General features: G+C 31.6%; 1 protein-coding gene across 5 annotated transcripts in view; it reads left to right on the top strand.

The window, feature by feature from the left end:
* The first annotated feature begins 662 nt into the window (after positions 1–662).
* Positions 663–27,075, top strand: part of LOC132748437 (uncharacterized) — an 86,660-nt gene continuing 60,247 nt past the window's right edge. For 2 of the 5 annotated variants that reach the window (XM_060738046.1, XM_060738048.1), the window contains exons 1-8: positions 663–1,453; positions 13,718–13,798; positions 15,287–15,405; positions 18,105–18,213; positions 19,418–19,525; positions 20,225–20,311; positions 22,870–22,986; positions 23,376–23,393. In XM_060738046.1, coding sequence (XP_060594029.1) covers positions 1,349–1,453; positions 13,718–13,798; positions 15,287–15,405; positions 18,105–18,213; positions 19,418–19,525; positions 20,225–20,311; positions 22,870–22,986; positions 23,376–23,393 — 744 coding nt within the window. In that variant the 5' untranslated portion in view covers positions 663–1,348. Of the gene's footprint in view, positions 1,454–13,717; positions 13,799–15,286; positions 15,406–18,104; positions 18,214–19,417; positions 19,526–20,224; positions 20,312–22,869; positions 22,987–23,375; positions 23,394–24,737; positions 26,356–27,075 lie in introns of those variants that run through there. The other 3 variants (XM_060738051.1, XM_060738049.1, XM_060738050.1) reach the window with 3 other exon arrangements.

Here is a 27,075-nt window from a genome sequence, read left to right on the forward strand (position 1 = left end):
TAATTAATGAGTATGTTCTATATGTTGCCCTAGGATTTCCCATTAAGCTAAAAGCTTATTTCCAATGGGGTCCATTTACTGTAAAATTATCACATAATAAATGAATTATAAAGAAGTTAAAATAAATGACAATTATTGAAAAATTGTTCAACAATCAAGACACATTTTTCAATATAATAAGACAAGTACATTGTACACAAACAAAATGAAATAAATTTCGTTTAAACTAAAACATTATCAGGTACAACATAAGCAATTCCTATGTCACTTAAAATTATGCTTTGTCAATCACATTAGGATTGCATTGCTATCTGTAACCCAGCTCGTACAAGATACATAATCACACACATTAGCTGGTGTAATAGATTAATTAACATTAATATACAATCCATTTCTAATACACATGTAAAATGAATAATTAACTTACTTAGAGATAGCCTGTAAAAAATTAAAACTTCCCCAAATGGCATTTTCCACTTGAAAAGTCGTTGAGCTGAAATACGTTTTTATATTGGTCAATTTCCAACGCGAGACCGCTGGCTGCCATGACATTCTTAATTAATATGAAAGAAGGAAAATATTTAGTGGTGTTCAATCTCTAAACCAAAAATCAAGGGAGGTTAATCTTGAGTACTGTAGCAGACAGCTAATAATTACCCAATTACGTACTTAATTGAAACTGCTAAATTGCCTTTTCAAAGACAAATATCATGGTCATTACGTAACTCTTTCAAAAGTGGCATATACACTTCCTAATTTCTCTCTTATTGTTAACTTTAAATCTTTCAAAAAATGTGCCAAAAGTATTAAAATATTATTGAAAGGTGTCCGGATTGGTGAAGTTGTCTTGACGACGACTATAGGTAGAGCATGTGAATGGTTAAAGGTAAATAAAATAACAAGATTAACTATGTATGAGTGGATCCTTAAAAGACAGTAATTTGCTATTGATTAAACATTGTATCTGTTTTCTCGCGGGAGAAACTAACTGTTTTCGATATTATTCCTTTATCCTATTGGTAGAGAAGGAAATGCATGGTGGATTGAAATTTTGTATTAGATATATACTTTAAATAAAAAAACATGTGATAGGGTATAGATTTTCAAGTATTGGATATTGGATGTATAGATAGTAAATTATTGGTGTATAATATTTTATCTGTTCAAGTTTTTGTACATTTTTCAAAAGCTTTGTGTGAATGTTAATTGGATTTTGAAATATTTCTCAACGGCAACAGTCAATTAATGTGAAAATGTACACATGAAAAGTGTAAAAATGGAGTAAAGTTTCATACAATTACAGATCTTTGGATTTATTCATATTTTTGGAATTTAGCAAGTGGCGACAATGCCTCGGCATGGACCAGGTCTTGGTGCCGGGAACTTTCCCGCTGCTAATAAATTGTTGATGCGATATGAAAATGACCGAGCATACAAACTCCATCAACAGAAAGTAAGTCATGAATATACTATACATAAAAATTAGAGATTAGCTTTTGTATTCATTAAAACATACTAACAGAAGTTAGGGTTATAAACATAATAATTTAATAATTAAATATTTAGTAACTGAATGATTAATACATTTTATACTGAGTTTTTTTCTCTTTTTTTTTCACCTGCATGGACCTGTGAAAGGATACAATTTTTTTCCTGTGAAATGATCTGATAAAATGATACATGTTTTCAATATATTTCTAACTTTGAAACATTTGGATTCAATATTCTAATGTTATTATACAATAACTAGAATAAGGTCCATATGTTTATAACTATTGAGGTATGAATATGAATTAAAAAAAAAACAAAAAAACATATACTATATTTATATTATGTAATTTAATAAAATCTCTTATTTCATTGTTCAAAGTTTTTTTTCTATATCTCACCAGCCTAACAAGCTAGTGATATCTTACTGAGGAACAAAAATACTGAAATATATTAATCATCATTATCATATTTTAGGGCTATTTGGTATATATATATTGTAATATTATAAGTATATACACATTGTGATACAATCATGTATGTTAAACTGTCAATACGTAAATAAACCAATTAGGAAAGATACATGTTCAAATTACGTCTCTTTGCTTAATTGTATTTTGAGTGCTATATTCCAATGACGCATTAAAAATTTAAGCTGATTAAGAAAACCAGGATTAAAATATAATGTTTCCAAATTCTTAAGGCTATCAATAAATACAGTGTGTGAATAAATACAGGCACTGGTCTTAACTTGTTTGACTTTCAGAAAAAAAGTTGACAGGGCCACTTGAGATTTTCTATAGGGTCACTGCTCCTATGCAATAATGGTTAAAGAGTGGTCCAAGATTTGTTTCAGAGTGTTATTTGGTTTATAAAAATTTACTTTAATTGATTCTCTCGCTGCTTTTCTTTATAAACCTTGAGTATGAAATTCATGTATATACAAGATAACCATAAATAAATTGGTTTGGGACTGTGCTTTATAAATCCAATGTTTTAATAACCAAAAGATAACTGTTATGTAAAACAATGTTGATTGGTAAATTTAAATGAGGTTTGGTTAAAAAGTTTGTGGATTATTATAAATAATACTATTATAATTATGTATTATCAGGGTTCGTACAGTCTTAAAAAGTGCTTAAATTTGAGTCCCTTTCTTAAAAAGTGCTTGAAAATGTAAAAAAGTGCTTAAAAGTCCTTGAATTTGCTTACTGTCTTGAAAAGTGCTTAAAAAGTGCTTAAATTTGCTGGAAATATGCTTGAAAATGATTGAATGACATAGTGTCGATAAAAATCAACAGTTAACAAAATCAAAAGAATGATCCAATTAAGGATCAAAATCAATGAAATGTTTGCCTCAACATAACAGTAAGTCAGAACAAATTATAGTTGTTTTGAACTAATCTGTATTTGATGTGCCCTTTGTTGTTGTTCTATAAAATCCTTAAAATTATGGTCAGAAAATGTGCATTCAACATAAAATGGCAAATAAACTATACTTCTTACATTGAAGATTGTATCGATATATGTGTAACAAATGTGCTTGAAAAATGGGAAAACGTGCTTAAATAGTGCTTAAAAAGTCCTTGAATTTTGGCATTGGATGTCTGTATGAACCCTGAAATTTATAAATGATAAGTAAATAATATGATATCTGCTAGCCTAAGCCAGTGACTTACTTCCACAGAAACCTAACAGCAGAGTATGAAATCATGATGCATGAATCAGATTAATTAACTTATGTTTGGTCATGATTATTTATCAATTATGACTGGCGTATATTTATAAATCAGAAAGGCTAAAACCCTTTTATATATGACGTCAAGCTCTGAAACACACTTTAATCATTAACCATACAAATGCATTGTCTAGATAAACATATTTCAATAGTAAAGGAAAACATATAAAATTTGAAAGTCTATTTGCTATAAGATTTTTTGTTTAACCTATAGTAAAGTCATAATAAGTAAGGTTTGAAATGCCATAAATGAATTCAGTAGTTCAGTTTTGCCCCCCTCGTAACCCTTTAGTTTTCAAGTACCATTCAGTAGAGGAGATAGGAATTTACATAAATCATCACCTACTATCTGTCATATTTATCTGCAAAAACTTAAACCCTTGTCAAATAACTCCTCCCTATCATTTTCATAAGGTGCCGACAATTTTATATTTGACTTTTCATGTAAACTTCAATGTTAAAATTGTTCATTGATATCGATTATCAAACTTTATCACATTTCTTATTTTAGCGACCAAGTTTTGAAAAAGAATTTTTTTTGGTTTATAAGCTGCAAGGACTTAAGACAGTGTATAAAATGTCTTTCGATTTTATTTCGACTGCGTGACCTTTATGTCAAAGAAGACAAGAAATGTATATAATAATTACAGTCATTTTTCACATCTACATCGAGGTGGTAAAAGATTAAGTAAACTACAATACCTTTTCAAAATAAGTGGACTTTAATTGTTAAACCATTCAAGTTTTATATTGATTTCTCTTTTATAGTCAGAGCGTTGCGCGAAATATTCTTATTTTTGTATAGGATTCGTGCACAATTAAAATTCTTAATAATTTTCCAAATGTTTGAACAGTAACATTCTAAAGTGGCCAAAATTTACAAAGAAGTTTTCGTTATTTGACGTCAAGTTGCGTTACATTGCTAAATAGAATATAATGATTATTTACGTTTGTATAAATACAAAGAGAGACTGTGTTCCTACCCATTTATATATCTATTTATTTGCATGAATACCAGAAATATTCTTGTGCTTTTAATACAGTATGAAAAATGTATATTTTCAATCTGTGTACCATGTTTTTCAAGTTCATGTTCATGTACATTGTATATATTTTGAACAAGGAGCTTCTTATGCAGTTTATCATCTATTCTTCATTTCAAAACATTTTAGGCAAAAATAAATGTTTTTTTCCCCTTTATTTATGGAACTCACTACATGGAAGCATATATTTAGCAGTAATGCTTATGCCACAAAAATGTTCATGGTTCTTTCTTTGTATGAACATTGCATTTGTATTCAGTCTATAGAAAGTAACTTAATTGTTGGCAGAATGGTAGAATACAAATGTATATTGAATTATCTTTTTGTCAATTCAAGATTTCTTTTTGTTTGAAGGATATTTGTAAAGAGTCCCTGACACTTAGTCTCATTTAAGTTTTGAATGAGCAGTAGAATCCCATCCACGGTTGTCATTAAAGTTTTTCTGAGACAGTGTGTTCTTGAATGTAAGTTTTTTTAAGTTTTGAGATGTGAGACAGCCATTTTGCCCTTCAGTCGCTTTCTTATGACAACCCTGGAATTCATTGACTACTTCCCAGTATGAGAGAGGGTTGCTTACTAACATGAAAGAAGGCTTTTTTTCTAACATGGGAGAAGATTGTTTCCTAACATGGGAAATTATTGCTTCTCAGCATTGGAAAAGATGGCTTGGCAACATGGGAGAAGATTGCTTCCTGACGTGGGAGAAGAGTGCTTCCCAACATGTGAAAGATTGCTTCCTGACGTGGGAGAAGAGTGCTTCCCAACATGTGAAAGATTGCTTCCTGACATGGGAGAAGAGTGCTTCCCAACATGTGAAAGATTGCTTCCTGACGTGGGAGAAGAGTGCTTCCCAACATGTGAAAGATTGCTTCCTGACGTGGGAGAAGAGTGCTTCCCAACATGTGAAAGATTGCTTCCTGACGTGGGAGAAGAGTGCTTCCCAACATGTGAAAGATTGCTTCCTGACATGGGAGAAGAGTGCTTCCCAACATGTGAAAGATTGCTTCCTGACGTGGGAGAAGAGTGCTTCCCAACATGTGAAAGATTGCTTCCTGACGTGGGAGAAGAGTGCTTCCCAACATGTGAAAGATTGCTTCCTGACGTGGGAGAAGAGTGCTTCCCAACATGTGAAAGATTGCTTCCTGACATGGGAGAAGAGTGTTTGCCATGAGGGAGAATATTGAATCCTGACATGGGAGAATATTGCTTTCCAACTTGTGAGAAGATTGCTTCCTAACATGGGAGAGTATTGCTTCCCAACATGTGAGAAGATTGCTTCCCAACCTGTGATAAGAATGCTTCCCAACCTGTGAGAAGATTGCTTCCCAACCTCTGATAAGATTGCTTCCCAACATGAGAGAATATTGCTTCCCAACATGGGAGAATATTGCTTCCCAACATGGGAGAAAATTGCTTCCCAACAAGAGAAAAGTCTGCTTCAAAACATTGCAAAACTAAAGTTACAAAGACAAATATAGGTGGATCCAAATAAATGAAAGCATTAAACTCAACTACGTAAATGCTGAAGGTAGTGAAAAGATTAATATAATTGTACATTGTAACACTAGAATGAAACATTTCTTCTTGTCAAAACCAAAATTGCCTAAGCAAGAATCAATAAACAGCTTATTAGCATTAAGCAATTAGAATGATTTTATCAGTAAGGCAACTTGAGATATTTTAGAATACATAAATGCTTATGTACAAATACAATGTATAACAACCTGTATATCGTATAATTGGGCTAGTCATACAAAATATCTTAGGTATTTTCAAAATCTGAGAGTTTTTGAAACACATTTCTCATTAAATAATTTGAATTATCAAAATGGGACATGGCTGATTATTATTAAAATGAGTTATGACTGATTTATTATCAAAATAAGTCATGGCTGATTTGTTATCAAAATGAGTCCTGACTGATTTATTATCAAATTCAGTCATGGCTGATATATTATCAGGTAAGTTATGGTTGATATATTATTTATGTAATATAAAAATTAGCCATGGCTGATAAATGATCAAAATTAGTCATGGCAGTCAGCTGATTTATATTACTAGATTAGTCACGGCTGATTAATTATCAAAATAAGTATGGCTTCTTTACTGATGATTTTTATAGTGTATATAAATTCATATAATATCTCTTTTAATGAAACTATATACAGTATTATTATCAGGAAATGAGACTTCAAGAATCAGGTTTTATATCATTTGTTTCCATGGCAACAAAACATTTTCCCTTGTAAAGAGTATTAGTAGAATAGCAGTATTTTCAATCAATTTGATGGTTTTTAGTGTGACAGCTAATCAAGGTAAATCTCATGTAGAGGTGGAATCAGGTGAGATATTGGAGAAATTCTAATGTGAAAAAAAGACACATCCTTATTGCCATTGGATACACAAACCTTATCTCTTATTATGACATTAAATATTTATTATATTACTACATAGCTTTAATGTAATAGTTAGGATAGAGCGAAATTTCCAGGTGCTATTAGCACTAAAATGTATTCATATTTTATACAGAAGATGGTTATGTGAGATTATACCTTAAATGAATGGTTATTTTTGAAATTCTAATCAATTGACTTGATATATTACTTTAATTTTTTTACAGTATTTTAACCAAATTTTACAGTTACTTACATGCTTTCTTCGGAAAATAATTAGTTTGGCAATAGAGGGGACATTTTGGCTTTAAGATTATTAGCTTACACTAAAGATGACTGAAAACATGTTTCCTATTTTGGATTTGAACTATCAAATCCGATGATTTGACTATTATACTGGTAAACACTCTGGACTGCTTTAGCTCTATAACATGTAAGGCTCTACTGTGACAGGAAGAGTTTTATTTTAAGATTCCTTAACATACATGTACTTTCAGTTATGTAGGCAGTAATGTTTTCATGTAGCATTGAACACAATGTCCAACTTAAAAGTCTTATTTCTTTTATGTCATTTAAATATCATTGCAGTAGCTTCGGTCAGTGACATTGTTACAAATACCCTGGTTCCAAATGATACAGCAATAAAACATTCAACATGGAATGTTAGGAACTGTCAAATGTTAGGAACTGTCAAATGACACTCAAGTCAGACGGAAGACGGACAAAACCCCACCAGTCAAAACCCCACACCTCAAAATCTTATAGAGAGGTCAAAACCCCACACCTAAATTTTACAGAGTGGAAAATTTAACCCCACCACCTTTAATGATTAGGCAAGATTTGATGGATTAAAATACATGTAATATACATATATCTTAATATAATATAACACATTATTTCATTTTTACATATTTTTGTGTCGCCTTGAAAAGGGGACATATAGGGATTACTTTTGTCGGCGGTGTCGGCGTCTGCGTCGTTGTCGGCGTCGGCGTCCCCTAAAGCTTGTCCAGAGCATAACTCAGTCACTTTAAGATGGATTGACTTCAAACTTGGTATGCATGCTTCTTTTAATAACACGAAGTGCAGTGCACAAGGACTGGTACTCTGCAATTTTTGAGTTATTGCCCTTTGTAAATTTTCATACTTAAATTTTGTCCGGACCATTTCTCTTCAACTATAAAACCTATGACCATGAAACTTCATATGATGATAGATCTCATTAAGAAGAAGTGCAGTGCACAAGAATCGGTACTCTGCATTTCCTAATTTTTGAGTTATTTCCCTTTGTTAATTTTCATACTTTATTTTTGTCCGGGCCATTTCTCCTAATGTATAACAGCTATGGACTTGAAACTTCATAGGATGATAGATCTCATTAAGAAAAAGTGCAGTGCACAGGGACAGGTACTATGCATTTCTTATTTTTTGAGTTATTGGCCTTTGTTAATTTTCATACTTTATTTTTGTCCGGGCCATTTTTCCGAAAGTATATAAGCTATGGACTTGAAACTTCATAGGATGATAGATCTCATTAAGAAGAAGTGCAGTGCACAAGAACCGGTACTCTGCATTTCTTATTTTTTGAGTTATTGCCCTTTGTTAATTTATGTACTTTATTTTAACCAGGTCATTTCTCCTCAAGTATGAAAGCTATAGACATGAAACTTCTTAGGATGATAGATCTCATTAAGAAAAAGTGCAGTGTACACGAACCGGTACTCTGCATTTCTTATTTAAAGTTATTACCCTTTATATATTTTCATATTTTATTTTTGTCCAGGCCATTTCTCATAAATTATAAAAGATATGGACTTGAAACTTCATAGAATGATAGATCTTATTGATAAGAAGTGCAATGCATAGAAACTGCTGCTCTGCACTTATTATTTTTTGAGCTATTGCCCTTTGTTAGTTTTCGTATTTCATTTTTGTCCTGGCCATTTCTCCTAAACTATATTGTTCACAAGGCGACACATCCGACTCGCGAAGTTCTGGTTTTTAATTCAAATGCATTTCAAATTTCATCAATAAAACATGTTTAAGAAAACAATTATACTCTTGAGATCATCTTCTCAAAAAGGTGTTGCAAACTGTAAAAAAAAAACCTTAATCCAAATCCCTAAAGAACAATGTAGCATTTATTTCAATAGCAATACAATATGAATGAGATTATACAAACATTTTACAAACAATTTAAAAACTGTTAAAGTATCAAAGAGTAAACATTTATTTGAGTCGAATTTTAATTACTGTGCCACAATTAATTATGACCAATATTAGCAATTGAAAATATATTATTAATTATATCAATTATACATTTTTAAACTAGGATATCTGGCAGTAATAAAGAATATTCCTATCAAATAAATATGTACATTTATCACACACCCATGCCGATTTTGCGACTCCGTAAATATGGTATTGCAAGGCCGTGCATATATTTTGACGTGACATCATAAGCGTTATACAAACATAGTGTAAAGACGCGCTTAATATTAGCATTATACTATAGGCACGTCAATGAAAAATGATCTTATTTCAGTTTAAACGGTCTTTATATTGGGTATGTGATAAAAAGAATATTAAATTCTTGTAAGTTCATTACTGAATTTATTGCACTCGTTAAATAAAATAATATTATGCTCGCCAGAGACTCGCATAATATAATTTTATTCAACTCGTGCAATAAATTCAGTATTGAACTTACACTAATTCAATATCCTCTATACATGTATATGAAAATAAAAAAAATTAATTAATAAATCATTCAAATGAAAAAACATTAATTCAAATGTAGTTCATGTAAAATACATTTCCTTAATGTCACTCTGAACAATTTAAGGTGATTGGGTTTTGTCCACTCTTTAAAACTGGAGGTGTGGGGTTTTGTCCACTCTGTAAAATTTATGTGTGGGGTTTTAATTGTCCACTCTATAAAATTTTGAGGTGTGGGGTTTTGTCCTACATTCAAGTCGGACATATTCCCAGTTATTTTGGCGCCAAAACAAAACAGTGTCATTGCTTAGGGAGTGTGAGAACAAACAAAAGATAAAAAGCACTGCTTATAATGTATATCTTGCTATCCTCTTCAATATGTCCCAGGGATGGGGTCAAGGGGCTGTTAGTTACTTATTAACATTGTTGACCTGTGCGTTAATAACTTTGAGCTCTTAGCCAGAAAGCCATAAGTACCATCTGTAACAATTTGGCCAGAAAAAGCAGGAAGTTGAACCCAAGTCATCCAGCATTTTAAATTAAGAGCCTAAAGTCTCACAACTCTGTCTAAATGATTATCACAGTTTTTGGTAAAATAATATACATACGGTATGAATAAGGTATATAAAAATTGTGTATTAATTATGTATATATATCTTTGTGTAAACAATGAAACAGAATGCTGAATAGTTTCTTATTTACCTGTTACAATGACACGCTGTTTCAATTTCCATTATGTAAACATATACTGGAATTCATTAGTGATTCCATTAACCTGATACTTTATGGAAAGGTAAGGAAGGAGCTCATTTGTAATTCTATTTAACATACACTGTCTCCTAGATTTCAATTACCGTATATTTTCTTATCAAAGCCCCTCCTATTAAATGCACCTCCCCTCCTTTTTTTGACACAACACAGAAAAAGAAAACTAAGTTACCAAGACAATAGCAGAAAAATATATGGAGTTACCAAGACATAGCAGTTTATTTAAAATCCATGGAATTTAGCACAAATTATAAGACATCTTGTTCTTCTGGTATATATCATAACCCAGCAAAAAATATTTCAAAACCAGCGAAAAAAAATTTATTTTGACAAAACTTTACTTTTTTTGTACTTTCAACACACCCACCCTCATTTGAACAGTTTAATAAAATATTACGCCTCTAGGGTGTTTATTAGAGACTATAGGATAGAAAGATTATTCCACAAAGATGGAACTGATTGTCTATTCTTTTGTAAGCAACTTAAATAATTAAGAAGTGATACCCACCAGAGATTTCATGTGTAACTAACTGTCTGTGGCAGATTCTATCATCGCTGTCTGTATCATGGTCTCCTCTGAATTAAAGTCTGTCCGGTAATTAAAACTTATTGAGTACTGATAAATTAAATATATTCTTATGGTACTTAAAATCAAAATATGATAAATTCATTTTTTATGATACTAAACTTTTAGCCTGCAGGCTACGAGCAACTGAATCTATGCCATGCTACCAGTGCAGGCCGCGGTCAGCCAGAAAATTTGTTCTGTCTGATCATAGTCTGAACTATTTAAAATGTCATAAAAATTTTATAATGAGAAATAGTTTTTGTTTAGACTGAAGAATTTTTAGTTTGAGAAGGGTTAATCAAATTTATATTTATTGTTTTTTTTTCCACACCTACACTGTAAAGATCATAAAGTAAATTTCAAGTTTTATTAGCGTCAATGAGTCCTTGGGTGTCAAGGAACTGTCCTTGGTTGCCGTTATGTGCTCGTTACATACAAGCAGGCACTTGAGTAGAATCTCCAGATTCCATGAACAAACTGCATAACTTGTTTACATGAAATACATTATAGCCCCTAGTGGGTTTTAACACTGATTAATATATATAAAAAAAATATTTGAGATTTCATAGTGATAAAATATACAGTGAGTGATATTGATTATACTTTACTGATGAAATTCAATAATTCATTACAGAACATAAAATTTAAAGACTGTAATTATAGTAATGTACACCTGATTGTATCAAATCTCGCAAGAACTTAATTACTTTTTTTATTAGAAAATTTAGCCCTAAACACACAGACTCAGCCAAGATACTTCTTATTTAATAGTGATTAAAGATATCAATTATTAATGAACAGGAAATAAGTGATATTTTAGAGAGAACTGTGGAGGAAATTGTTGGTGATGTACAAATAATGTTCCATTGGACAAAGTAAGTCATACACATATGCGAATATGAAATAAATGTGCCCGATATTTCTGTATTTACTTGGACTGTTCATTTGTATGTATTTTAGTAATGGTCAAGCAATATATTTTTATTGAACAGTTCGTAATTTTAGATTTTGTATTTGTACAGTATTATGTCTTTAATGTAGCTTTTGACATAGGTTAACTTTGAGCTGTCAGTAGCTGTTTATAACCTGTCTAATATTCAGAGGAAAAAAACATTGTTTGCTGTGTAACCAAAGCAATTTGCTTGCTTGCCTTAATTCTACTGTCTGTGACATTTTTAGATATTTTGCAAGAAACCTTGCCTTTTGAATTGTTGTTTGTTACCATATAAGAATTGAGAACATTTTTCAAATCTACATGTATGAAAACATCACTTTCAATTGATAATTAACGCCCATTTATTCTTTAATGGCAAATTGTTCTATTTTGGTAGTGAAAAATTTCATATCATTGTATACTTCAGTAATTCAGAAGCTCAGAATTAAATAGTTAAAATGATTAAATAAATATTATCTGAAAACTGTGACACAAGCAGAGGTTAAAGAATACAGTGGTAGCACATTAAATTTTTGATTGATATAATAGTATGGGAGATTATTTCACTGACAATTGTAAATTGAAATGTCAGATTTGTGCCTTGTGATAAATATCTGATTTAATTATTTTGATATTAATATATTAATTTTTACATTTGACTTTGTTAGGTCAGTGCTATTGCAATTGTATATACAATGTATATTGTACATGTATATAAAGAAGCAAGAGCAATATTCTTTTGTTAAGAGGACATGATTTTGAAATAACTATACCTTATATGCTGCTGAACTTTTAAAAAAAATATACTGCCGTGAATTTGGAATTGTCTCTGTTGTTTCCATTGTTATAAGTGTAAGAGGTTTTAAGATAGCCAAAATTGTGAAATGTGGTCATACTGCACGCAGATGCTTGCTGACTCTTTTACTTATGATAATTTTATTTTACAGGTGGAACAGGCTCCTTTAAACTTTAATATTTTGGTAATATTTCATAACAGTGTACTAGTATCTGGCTTTGTCTTGATAGATCTGAAATTGATTTAAAAAAAATTTGTCATTATTTTTGATAAATAGATGAAAAATTTAGATTTGTATTGGCAATAGATAAAGGCTGTTTTGTTACATTAGATGAAAAAGAAAATATCTATGAAAGCTCTCTTTAGGATACTGGTATTTCAATGTAGATAAAAGCTGAAAGTTGTCAATTTCTTCATGGGTTTAAAACTGTTAAAAGATTTAGACTCTTTCTTATCAACATATCAACGTGCAAAACATGAAATAGATTGAAGTGTCAGTTTAAGATTACAGGTAACTTTGTTCATAACAAAAATGCATGTTTCCCTCTAAGGATTTTTATTATTTGATGATAAATTAAAACACAAGAACCCTCTTATTGGCACTTTTGTAGTATTCCTATCCTAAAGCAGTTTAAATGCTACCTGAAAAGGGGCTTTTAGTTCCATTCTTCCATCATCTGATTTACTTCCTTAAGTGGTATTGGGGTTGTGGGGCCATTACAAGATCTGAATAAATACTGAGGTAGAACATGTCCCAGAAAAATTATTCTTGGTAGGAGTGATTTCTTGCGTACTAGAGTTTTTTTTGTGAAATAAACTACATTAAAGATATACCAAAAATGCTAAAAATGAGCCGCGTCAGGACAAAACCAACATAATGGGTTTGAGACCAGCATGGATCCAGACCAGCCTGCGCATCCGCACAGTCTGATCAGGATCCATGCTGTTCTCTATCAGTTTCTCTACTTGTTATAAGGTTTCTAAGCGAACAGCATGGATCCTGATCAGACTGCCCGGATACGCAGGCTGGTCTGGATCCATGCTGGTCGCAAACCCATTATGTTGGTTTTGTCGTGACGGGGCTCAAATGTTGTTACATTGTTTGATATAGCAAACAGAAAGTGACATTGGCATTGAAATTGTGATGTTTTATTCGATCATTTTCAACACCACATCCGAGGGCTATACAATGTATATGTGGCTCATATTGAGATTGACAAGATAGTATGTTACTATTTTATAGCATTATTCTGATTTCTACTTTATTTCAGATTAACAATGTGAAACATAGACTAGATGTAACAGAACCAAAGAAACAGAACCATCTGATTCTACGACTGAAACAAATTCAGGTAACTTTTTAAATCTGGCATTTAATTAAACGAATAATTAAATAACTCATGTGGCATTAGGAATATTTCTGTAAATATCCATTGTTATTTACCAGTTTATAAAAAGTTTCGGACTTTATTAATTGTAGGCAAATTTTTCTTTATCCTTGAAATTTTCCAATATCAACTGTCGGTCAATCATTATAAAAGTGAATCTTTTGAAACATGTAGTCAGTTCAGCTCAATTTGACAATGAAAAAATGAGCATAATGTCTCTTTAATGTCTAAGGAATACCCTCTTAAAAGTTTACAATAATATCAAGTTCAAGATTAAATTGTCATTTATAACAATTTATAATACCTATTGAATGTACAGTAACATTAATTGTGCCTATTGCCAAAATATAGTAATTTTAATTTTGGTAGTACATTATTTTTATACCAAAAATCAATACTTGGTTAAGACCATCTGAAATCATTTTAAAACGTTGTATAAGATCTTTTGAACTTTTAACATATTATAATAGGTTAAATCAAATCTACCTTAATCCATTTTTTAAATGTATGAAAAGAAATGTTTTGAATTGATAATAGAAATAAAAAAAGTAGGAATAGTTGACCCAATTAGATTTGCCAAAACTGTTGCTGTTTGTAGTATAAGATGTATTGTATGAAATGGTGCTTGTTGTGATCTTAGTTTTCACACCGGAGCATGGCAGTAAGCCACATTGAATTTACCAGAGCACAGTTCAGCCTCTTCATCATACCTGGGCAGGCTGTCAAACAGTTTACCAGTACTACTTGCCTTTATTTTCACAAGGAACTGATTACTTCTGTACATGCCAGAGCAGAGGTACAGTGTGAATGACCGTAGAAAAGATTTCATGATCAATCACAACGAAAGTGAACTGCGCCGTCTGGGAATCAAATCCGGGTCGCCCGATTCACAGTCCAACTCTCTACCTATTGAGCTAACCGGATGGCTTGTATTGGATTTAATATATACAAATCATTTTTGTTCTAACTTTCAGTAGGGTAGGGATTAATGAAGGGGTCATTGTTTTGATCCTTGAGCAGGGCATAATTTCTCTGTGACAGTTGATTTCTTTCATTGAGTCTAATGGTCATTTTTCTCTGACTGCTGATAGAATTAGAAGTTGATCACTTGCAGCGAAGTTGGAAATCACATGTTAATTATCCAGGTTATTTATCCAGGTAACCTAAGTCAGGTGGATGGACCACCAAGATTTGACCAAAACTGTGTAAAAATTTACATTAAAAAAAACAACAGAAAACAAACAAATAAATAATGATGTTTGATTGAAATATTTTTACTCAAGAGCATGGTCACACCTAAAACTACATACAGACTTCTTTTTTTTACAGTTAATTACAGTTAAAACCTTCAAAGTTCCCTTTGGACAAAAATAAAAAAATTCATATTAAAAAAGAGAGTTCATAATTTTTTTTCTACAATTTGCTACATGTATGTTTTGTTTGTGTTTGTAGAAAGAGGAAGAAAGACAAGCAGAGATTGATCATGAGAACAAAATTCTACTCAATAAGATGACCCATGTACTTAAATATGGTGGCAACATTGACAACTGGAATAACTATGAATCAAGAAGGTATTCTAGCTGAAATGAAACTGCTGATTTTTGTTTGTTCATTTGATGATACAAATAATAGTATGATATTGACCCTTGCCATTCTAAATATGAGCATCCGTGCAGTCTGATCAGGATCAATGCTGTTCGCAATCGGTTTCTCTACTTGTTATAGGGTCTGTAGGCGATCAGCATGGATCCTGATCAGACTGCGTGGATGCAAACCCATTATGTTGGTTTTGTCGTGACGCGGCTCATATATTTTTTAAAATTTTGTCCATCTTTGAATCTGTACTACAACTATTCGTAATATTTTGGGAAAATTTCAAAGTATGTAGTGACTGAATAGCAAACAGTGCAAACCATGATCAGATGGCACTGTTGTGCTAATTTACAGAAAATGATTACTTTTTATTTCCCTACAGTTCTGATGTGGGGCAAAAAGATTTGCCCTTGTCTGTCCGCACAAATTCAAGTGGCATTATGGGATGAATTTCTGTGTTCATTCCATACAGACTACTTGTGGGGAATCATGTTGCTTATGGGGTAAACATAGGTCCCTTATGGGTTTTAGAAAAAACAGATCAAAGAAATAACCCTATTGTATAACTCAGAAAGAGTATCATGTTCTGTTGTCATATTGTCTGTCTGTAGACGACAAAACAGTGGAATGTGGGAGCATCTGTGTCCTATGTCTGAAACATAAGTTACAGAAAATGTAAATTTCTGTACGGAAATTGTCACTTTTTCAAAAATATCTATGAAAATAAGTCATCAAATTATCTGAATTTTGTTGGTTTGATTTAAAATATTTGAAGAGATAAAATCAATATAAGATTGATTATACTTCTATTGAATGAATATGATAAGAAAGGTATTACCTTTGTGTCTGAAATAATGCACAGAGGTGCACCTGAGGTCTTCCTCTACCAATATAAAGCTGGTAAGTCGCCATAATTATGATCTCTATTGTGTTGGTGCCATGTAAAACCCAACAAAAAAAAAGAAAAGACATTATCTATAAAATAAATAAAAAAAGCAAACTTTTGATCTTTTGATATCATTTAGGTGAATAAATGTACATTTATGTTCTATACATTTGATATAACAAACAAATTAAAACATTGACACTTTAAACATAAATATGACAGTTATAATAAATGGATTATTTATTATCAAATTATCAATATCGAATTATCAATATTTATCCAGAAATTCTTAAGGTGCTAAGGAGAATCTGATATGTATGTCTTTAAACAAATTTTTATAGATTAAAGATATTGAATAATAAAAGGGAGATAAAAATGTTAGAGGTACACAGTTGGAATGTTCACTGCTTAACTGTTTTATATTTATCTTTACTTATGTTCATTGTAGATTAGATTTCTTTAGAGTCCCTCTTTTATCTTTTTTTATCAAGGATATTTGTTAAGATCTATAATAATATTACTAATAATTAAATAAATTTCAATTTGTGGGTTGACTACAAGACTGCTGTAACTTATATATAATTAGGAAGGACTTACAACAGTTTTGCGGTCAACCCTCCATACAGAAAGACATTTCATCCTATTATATGAATAATTCTGTAATGCACATAAGACTTAGATACAAATTTGATTTAAGGTAATTGTCAACAATGCAATTAAATAAAATGACAACAGCAGTTTATATATAGTATACTGCATGTAAAAATCAATTTTTACTTTGTCATCTATATTTGATTAAATTGATTGAGATTTTAACATGCATTTATATTGAAGAATCTCAGCTGGAACCATTCAAGATTTTAGATACCTCTTTTATATACTATTTCCAGTTCTTGTTAACTTTGTTTGCAGTACTGGGTCCTGATTTTGTTAAATTTGTTTACAATACTGGGTCCAGATTTAAAGTTTATTAAAACTTGTCTAGAAATGCTGCCTGCAAATGTCAGTAAATGTCTGACTTGTTTGTTTTCTGTTGATTTTCAGAGAATTTCCTTGATTTGCTTTTAAACTGGAAAATACTTTGATTCAGTATTTGTATAACATGAAATATCCACAGATGTTGATGACATTTTACACAAATAATGAGCATTTAATTGGGAAAGAACATGGTTTTAAATGCTCTGATATTGGCAACTTGGTGATAGATATTTTGTTGCTAAACATGGTTTTATCTGTTTGCATTTTATTATTTCTTTTTATGATTTTCAGCATAATCTTGAATTTGATAATGAAGAGTGATGTTTTTCCCAATTCTACATGTATTTAAAGCATAGCCTTGACCATTAGTATTTTTCCCAATTCTATTTTAAGCACAGCCTTGACCAGTGTTTTTCCCTTAGTTTCATTTGAAGCATTGCCTTGACCAGAAGTATTTTTCCCAATTTCATTTGTGGCATAGCCTTTTCCCCAAATTTATTTCAAAATACATTGAACAATGGTATTGTTCCTACAAAAAGAAATTATTTTTTAAAAAAGAAAACAACAAACTTTTAATACAAATTAAATTTTCAAAATTGTTTTTCATAGTGAAATAAAGAACAATCCCAGTAAAGCTTGTATGTGGTTGTCATGTATTGGGGATATTTATTGGGATGATATCATGAATGAAATGGATAATTTTCTGTGTTTAATGAATTAAAACATTACATCAAATTGAATTTATATTTGATTTATAAATGAATATATATTTTTTCTATTTGCTTTTATGACATCTGTATTTGTTGTTTTCAGTTTGAATTATCCATTTCGGGAGAGACAGAATGAAGAAATTGCACGGGAAAACATTGGTATTGCTCGACGCTTGGAAACTGTTAAACCAAAACTTACCATTAACAAATGGGTAATTATTTCTTGAAATTATATGTACATGTTTATAAATGTCATGTTTACTAAAACTATTGTTGAGGGACCTCACTAAGCAAATGGTTAAGGTTGTTGACTTTTAACAATTCCTTGCCCTCCCAATATTTCTGTGGATTTGTATTCTGCCAGAGATTTTAAGTTCTATCTTGTGAGAAACCAATCCAATTTGCTTAAGCAGTCTGTGGTTCTGCTCAGGTGCTGACTTGTGCCTGAAATAATGCACTTAATGGGCTCCCTCAGTCAGCAAAGCTGAAACAATGTCAGAACGGCCTAGCCACCATGGCAGGCCTAAGCCATTGACATGGAACCCCAAAAATTGTCATGTAATTTTATACAGTGCAACATGTGCAGAGTTGACCTCTGTACAGGAATAACTTCTTTACAACAACAGTATCAATTCTTAATACAGTAAAACTTCACAATTAGTTCTACCATGTGAACAGCTTCACCTCTCAACAACAACCAACATATCTGTCTTCCAAAGGGTGTTAGCCAGCAGAGGTTTTACTGTATTGTTGACTGTTCAGTTTTATATATTGACATTAGCCTTTCTTAACCATGGATTAACAATTTGCAATTCCAAACATAAATCAATTCAAGCTCATGAAACATATTCAGTGGTGCAAAATTTCATAACAAATATATAAATAATATAACTATAGATTCAAATGATTCATATAATGTTATTGAATATGGTAATTTTGTTTAAATGAGTTACAGCCTCAGAACATTATAAAATATGTATTAAATCAGATTAAAACAGCATTTAAAAGAGGCATGCCATTATTTTACTGTTATGAAAATGGTGAAATATTCATTGCATGTTTCAGTACATTACAATTTATTATGCATTGGCATGATCTATGGGAGTTGCAAAGTACAGTATGTAGTTGTAAAAATCGCCTACGCATTATTATGATCGTAAATTGAGCTGCAAGCATCATAAATTCTGCAATGAGGAAGCAGAAGGGTCTTTACTTTGTGCTGTATCATCATGCTTATTGTAACTTTGACTCGAACAATGTAATTTTTTTACAAGTAAATTGAGCTGCCAACATTGAAATTCTGCCGTGAGGAAGCAAAATTGCAATGCTTTGTGCTGTATGTAACTTTAAAAACACAATGTAATTTTAAATGTGCTTTGATTTTATATAATACATGTATATTCATATCATTTCCAGGAAAAAGATTATCAGCAGCATAAATATCTGAAACGTTTGTGGAACGACAGTGTGAAGGATTTCGGGGAATTTACGCCACGCAGATATAGGAGCCGTATGTCTCGAGCGGTAAAAATTTTCTTGCGTATCCATTGAGATTTTTTTTGCAAATATGTCTTTGTTCTTGAATATCTCTTTTCGAGATATTCTTATCTTGAATAGGTGTTTGAAGAATATCTTGACAGTTTGAGTTGTTTTATTTTAAAATATCTCAAATAAAAAGTGTAAGTAAACTAAAAACATATTATACTGTAAAATCAAATATTTTCACAAAGCAAACGTTTTGTGAAATCAACATTTTGGACTAATTTTTATGGTTAAATATTTGCTCATGTGATTCTTAGATACTAAGCGTAAAATTATTTTCGTGAAAATGTTCATTTGTCAAAATTTGCATAATATATCCCTTGCAAAACTTTCTTATTTTACCTTATTGACATATCCATTTGAAGATTTTACTGTTTTTGTTTTAATTAAATAATACAAAATTTTCATAATTTATCCCTTGCAAAAATTTCTTATTTTACTGTATTGAAGATTCAACTGTTTTTGTTTTAATTAAATAATTATAAACTTTTGAATAATTTGTGGTAATTACTTTTACTCTTCAGTACAAAGCAAACTTTTTGCATAATCTGCTTGCATTCTGCTTCAGTATTCTTTATTCACTTAGGAATAGCCCTACTTATTGTGTAATTTTATTTTGGTATGTAAAAGGCTATTAACAATGCATCATAAATTTACTCATGAGGATATGTTATATTATAGAGAAGCTTAGAGACTAGTCTAGATGATACATATGATGAAGATTTTAATAGTGTTGGAACCAGTGAAGAGAAGAAACTTCCAAAACTGGTAAAGTTAAATATATATTTTATCACATTTGATATTTACAATTATGTTCAAAGTAGAGTTTTGTTCTTATTTTAAGACAAATGTTGGTGACGTGACTGAGTGGTTAACATGTCAGTATTGTTATCTAATTATTGCTCGCTGCGTGGGTTTAAACCCTGTCAGGAGCAAGCCAGGTTGTTTTCTTCTGAGAAAGAAACTTTACACTCATTGCTTAGTACTGGTTTGTTCCAGGAACGGATCCGAGAGTGTTTCAATAAGCTTATAGCTTCCTACACAATTGAACTATAATAATAATAATAATAATAATAATAATAATAATAAAGACTTTATTTAAAGAGGCAACATAGTTAGGCAAGCCCAGTCTTCCCTATGAGCCTCTATCAAAAATGTACATATATACAGTTACAAACAAAGACTTATATAAACAAAGAAAGAAAACTAAATGTATACAAGTTATACAACAAAGAAAAGTTGAGTAATTGAAAAAATGCAATAAGAAATGAATACAAACATTTGAAAGTATGACATTGTACATTTTATGAGACATACATGTATCTATGTGATATTAAAACATAGCTAGATTATTTGGTGCCCACCAGAGAACCACCATTTAAGATAATTTGTTTTGAATGTTTGTAAGTTGGAAGAATTTCTTATGTTTAAAGGGAGGGAGTTCCAAAATTTTGAGCCTGAATATGATAGGGATTTTCTGCAGAATTCAATTCTTGGTTTGGGGACTAAAAGAAGTTTTTGTTCATATGATCTTAATGATTTATTTTTTGTATTTGTAAAAAGATTTTGCATATAATCAGGGAGAAGATTGTTTAGGGACTTGTATACTAAAATGGCCTTTTTAGCTCACCTGAGCTTGCTCAGGGTGAGCTTTTAGGATCGATGAATGTCCGTCGTCCGTCGTCCGTCGTCCGTCTGGCCGTCCACAATTGCTTGTGAACACTCTAGCGGTCGCATTTTTGCCTCAATCATCATCAAACTTGGTCAGGATGTTTGTCTAGGTGATAGCTCGGATGAGTTCGAACATGGGTCATCTCGGATGAAAAAGTAGGTCACAGGAGCTATAAATAGAAAAACCTTGTGAACACTCTAGTGGTCACATTTTTGAACCAATCATCATCAAACTTGGTCAGAATGCTTGTCTAGTCAATTGCTTGGATGAGTTCGAACATGGGTCATCTCTGATGAAAAACTAGGTCACAGGAGCTAAAAATAGAAAAACCTTGTGACCACTCTAGTGGTCACATTTTTGACCCAATCATCATCAAACTTTGTCAGGATGCTTGTTTAGATAATAGCTCGGATGAGTTCGAATATGGGTCATCTCGGATGAAAAACTAGGTCACCGGAGCTATAAATAGAAAAACCTTGTTAACACTCTAGCGGTCACATTTTTGCATCAATCATCATCAAACTTGGTCAGGATGCTTATCTAGTTGATAGCTTGGATGAGTTCGAACATGGGTCATCTCGGATGAAAAAGTAGGTCACCGGAGCTAAAAATAGAAAAACCTTGTTAACACTTTAGCGGTCACATTTTTTGCATCAATCATCATCAAACTTGATCAAGATGCTTGTCTAGGTAATAACTCGGATGAGTTCGAACATGGGTCATCTCGGATGAAAAACTAGGTCACAGGAGCTAAAAATAGAAAATCCTTGTTAACACTCTAGTGGTCACAATTTTGACTCAATTGTCATCAAACTTGGTCAGGAAACTTGTCTAGGTCATTGCTGGAATAAATCGAACATGGGACATCTTGGATGAAAAACTAGGTCACAGGAGCTAAAAATAGAAAAATCTTGTTAACACTCTAGTGGCTACTGTTGTGATCCAAATATTCTGTTAATTGGTCTGAAAGTTTGTTTTGATGATTTCTAAGTCAAGATCGAACATGGGTCATCTTGGATGAAAAACTAGGTCACACCGCCCAAATATGGAAAAACCTTGTTAACATTCTAGTGGTCACATTTTCGACTCCATTATCATCAAACTTGGTCAGAATGCTTGTCTAGGTAATTGCTTGGATGAGTTCGAAATCGCATGTGAAACTAGGTCACCGGAGCTAAAAATAGAAAAATCTTGTTAACACTCTAGTTGCTACTGTTTTGATCCAAGTATCCTGGAAATTGGTCTGAAAGTTTGTTTTGATGATTTCTAGGTCAAGTTTGAATATGTGTCACCTGGGTAAAAAACTAGGTCGCACTGCTCAAATATGGATAATCCTTGTTAACACTGTAGTGGTCACATTTTTGACTCACCTGTCATGAGACTTGGTCAGAATGCTTGTCTAGGTAATTGTTTGGATGAGTTTGATAATTCAGGTGAGCGATCTAGGGCCATCATGGCCCTCTTGTTATAATTCACTCTATCAGAGAATTTCATCCAGTTCAATTCAGAAAATAACTCATCAGTAGGCGCATCAAAATCTTTATCAAGTATTATTCTTGCTGCACGTTTTTGAAATTTATACATGTCGTTTAAGAGTTCCTTACTGCAAAAATAAATTCTTACAAACTTCAAGTTAGATGTTTGTATATTTCAGAAGGATAAGAGAAACCAGTTCCGCACGGCAAAGAGCGAGACTAACGTACCTGTAACTAAAAGTGACAACAAAGCAAAACCATCTACCAAACTCCCCAAAATTATACCACACAAAGCTGTAAGTAATTTCTCATTTTATATTGTGATAATTTGAAAATAATTTACATCAATTTCAGGTGACATTATGATTTCAGAACAGTTGATAATTAATGCTTGAATTATACTTATGGAATACTGGTATTGGTTGTACAGATTACAGGAATGTTTGAGACTTGAATGAATACCCCCTACTGTCCCATAACCTTACTCTGAAATATATTATAGATATTTACTTAACAATTTTTTAAGCATCATATTAAAGAACAAATACCTTAGAAGACAAAATATAACTTTAAATGCCATTTTCACAATTAAATGGAAAATAAACTGCAATCCTTTGTTTCTTTAAATAATAATATTTAGTATATCATTTTATGTAATTGAATATATTGTTAATTTGAATATTAGGAAAAGTCAAAAACAAAGGTGAGTTGAGACTGAATACAGGTGTTTAAGGGTTAAGGGAGATGTGAAATAATAGATTTTTATTTGAGTGTATTTTATGAATAGTTGTTATGGTTATGGTAGAATGACTTTGTTTCCAGAACAATGTTTGAAGTGATTAGTTGTTTATTTTTGTATGTCTAACACTAATGTTACCAATGCTATGTTTTTATGTATATCTCTGTTGCCTGTCTCCCCATGTTACATAGTCAGTTGATTAAGTAATTTGTAAACCAGTTTGTTTTTGACTGATAATATTTGAGACCAGAACACTCATGGGTTATCTGAGGTCAGAGGTCAAGGTCATAAAAGGTAAAGGTTTGAATAAGAAGAAAATATAAGTAGGTCAAGGTCATAGAGCGGTTAAAGCTGAAAAAACTTCAGAACTCTGTGTAACAGTTTTGTTTTCATACTTGGCAATCAAAAAAGTCTATAGTAAACCTCCATGCATTCAATGGCAGTCTCCTTTTTCTGGTTAACTAATATTGAGGTATTTTTGTTTTGTAAAATGTTATATTATGACGGCTTAGGCAATCAGTTAACTTTTTAATCTCATGTCAAGATAGTTTCAGTTAATAAACATTGCTCCCAGACTTAAATGTTTGAATAAAACATATTTTGTTTGTGCAGTTTTCAAACTGCAAAAGATGATCTTTTGAGAAAGAATATTTTAGTCACTAAAGTAAGACTTAAAACAGAATTTCAGAATGGTCTTAATTATTTTAGAGTGGTCTTACGATACATTGTATATCATATAAATATATGTCCATCACGACATCTTGCTTACTTTTCATTTCTTTACATTCTTCTTCTATGTCTTGACACTTGTGTTAAATGTATAGACTGTTTTTCCAGTTCATGGATAATCATGTAAGATTCTTATACCCAACTACTGCACAACATACCAATCTAGTTAGCTGCAAAATTATCATCATAGTCTAAATAGTAGTTACACATCAGTTCAGAGTAAAAAATACTTGAGTTTGGAAACCAGTCTGATACTTCAGCCTCTGATTGGTGGATATGGAAGCTTCTGATTGGTGGATATGGAAAATTGATTTAAAATTAGCCAATGCAGTCTGTTGTTCAATTCTTATATTCCTGTTTTGCAAATGATTTTAAATTGTTATATTTCTGAAATCCTTCCTATATTTTCCGATTATGGCTAATAGTACTTTTTGGTATCTTTGCTCATAAAATTGCTATAAAGAACTTATCTTTTATTTTCTCACAAGTATCTTTTCAAATTTAAATAAACAGAAACATTTTATCTCCTCAACTTGTTGTACTTGCCATGGTTTAAAATTGCCTATTATTATTTACAGTAAAAATCCATATATTTTGGGATTTAAACGTTTCATTCCTGAATTATTGCTATATTTTTGCTTGAAAATTTCCTATATTCTTGCAAAGCCATCATTGGCTTGGAGGCATAGTTTAAGACTGGTTCCCAGCTCAGTTAAATTACATATGGATCATAAGTAAACATAGGCACATACATGTAGCTGTCTTCTCTTGTAAAAATGCTAAAAAAAAAATCTAATCTCCTTCATTAGTAAGAATTTAACTACCCATAGACTTGATGTTACTGAAAAGAATGTGTCAGAAGGTTGTTTGATAAATACAGAGCTATAATTGGTCAACCGCTGCTTCATGTTTAAAAAATTTGAATTTGGTTTCAGGCTTTTGTGTTATGTCCTGTGGCAAATGTTTTCTATTTAAGGACCATCTATATTTTTTTTCAGAATATAGTCAATAGTCACTATAAAGAAGAGATAAAAAATTTAAGTTTCTTACATAGTGTTACAATGATTTTATGAGCTACACTGGATTTTGTTGAGTCAGACAGAAAATCTCAAAATCAAACTTTGCTTAAGTTTCGTCATGGACATTTAAATTTGAAAGTAATGGTTTATAAATATGTCACAGGGTGAAAAAATGTGCAGCCTGAGCGGGACTTGAACCCAGGGACCCTTGGAAAACCATTCTGACTAAGCTGTCCGGCTGCTTACACATCCTCTCCCCCCTAAATAGTGAGTAGTTCTAACTGTGACAAATATATAATATGAAAATAAGTAAAGTAACCATAATGAATAACTGGATGCATGCCGCATAGTAATTCCTACACTCTACAATGGATGTTATGAAAGTTTTATTCTTATGTCCCTTCTTCCTGTAAGCTTGGTTCCTTGTCAGTGTGTTAAAATCCTACATGCTCCACCCAACCACCATTACTTTTGTTTACATGGTTTGATGGCAGCGAGCCTTGTCTCCAGTCTTTGTAGATGATGATGAGGTGCACAAACAAGTTTTAAACCTTTTTTTTTGAAGGAGTAAGAAAATACTGATTGGAGAACAAATTGAAAAAACTTAATTGAAATCCTAATAACATTAGTCTTTTGTACTTAGATTAACCCGTTTGCATGTTAACTAAAATGATTGTATATTCAGCCTTAGAGTACAAAAAAGCACATGGTTCTTTTTCTTTGTTTGCATGAATCTTTGATCTACCTAATCTTACCCAAAGACTTACCCCATCTTTCCTTGCCTATATTTCCAATGTCACAAGTAAAATATGGTTTTGTTTTGGGAAGTTTAGAAAATAGTATAAAACAGTATATTACTATATTCAGTATTATAATCTACATTTGTACTTTTAGCATAATAAATATTGAAAAATTTAGCTAATATAGACTATAATTAAGAAAAGATAATTATAATTAAAAATAAACACTAATCAGTGGCTGTTTATGCATGTTACTTTTTTACATAATTATATTGTTCATAATTATATTGCAAGATTTTGTTGTCAAATGCTATACCTTTTCTTAATTAACTAACCCCTTTTATATATATTTAAAAACTTTCTGACAATCAGTTAGTGGAGCGTGATTTTAGCATGTACTACGGAGAAAGCACGGTGAAATCTGCCCCGCCCACCGAGGTAATAAAGCTGGTACCACCACATACATGTCTGAATATACTTGACATTGTGTCAAAACACTGTTATATTTTATGTTTATATATAGGAGAATAGCACCCTTATGATACTTGTACTGTGATAATCACTGTCTGTCTTGTTGGTTGTGTTGTTTATATATTGGCAAGCACTGTGTCATGTTGATTGTAATGGTTGTAAAGATCACAGTTGTGTTGCTTGTGTTGTTGAAAAAATGGGGAGCATTTGATATGTGACGTGTATTTTGTATTGGGGATTTGTCTGGTCTTTGACAGCTATAAAAGTGTTTAAAATGTTAGGGAACACTGTCATGTTGATTGGGTGGTGAATCCATTAAATTTGGGGAACACTGTCATGTTAATTTGACTGTAAGCCTAATGAAAAACACTGTCATGTTGACTTTAAGCAGCATAAATGGGAATACTGTCATGTTGTTTTTAAGGTAGCATAGAAAGGAAACTTATGTTGATTTTATGATGAACATGAAGAAGGAAAACTGTTGTGACTTGATTCTAAGGTTAATATTACAAGATAGTTGTTTAAGAAATTGTGGAATCATGATGATTTTAAGGTGAACATAATTTGCCATTTTAACTTTAAGGTGAATATCAAGGGGAGCATTGAAATTTTGATAGTCTAGTGCAGTAATAGAGAGGGATTTTTGATAAGAATAATGTGGCATTGAGAAATACTGTGTTGATTGTT

The sequence above is a fragment of the Ruditapes philippinarum genome, unplaced genomic scaffold (assembly GCF_026571515.1).
Source record: "Ruditapes philippinarum isolate M1 unplaced genomic scaffold, ASM2657151v2 ctg4379_1_1_1_1, whole genome shotgun sequence".
Classification (NCBI taxonomy): Eukaryota; Metazoa; Mollusca; class Bivalvia; order Venerida; family Veneridae; genus Ruditapes; species Ruditapes philippinarum.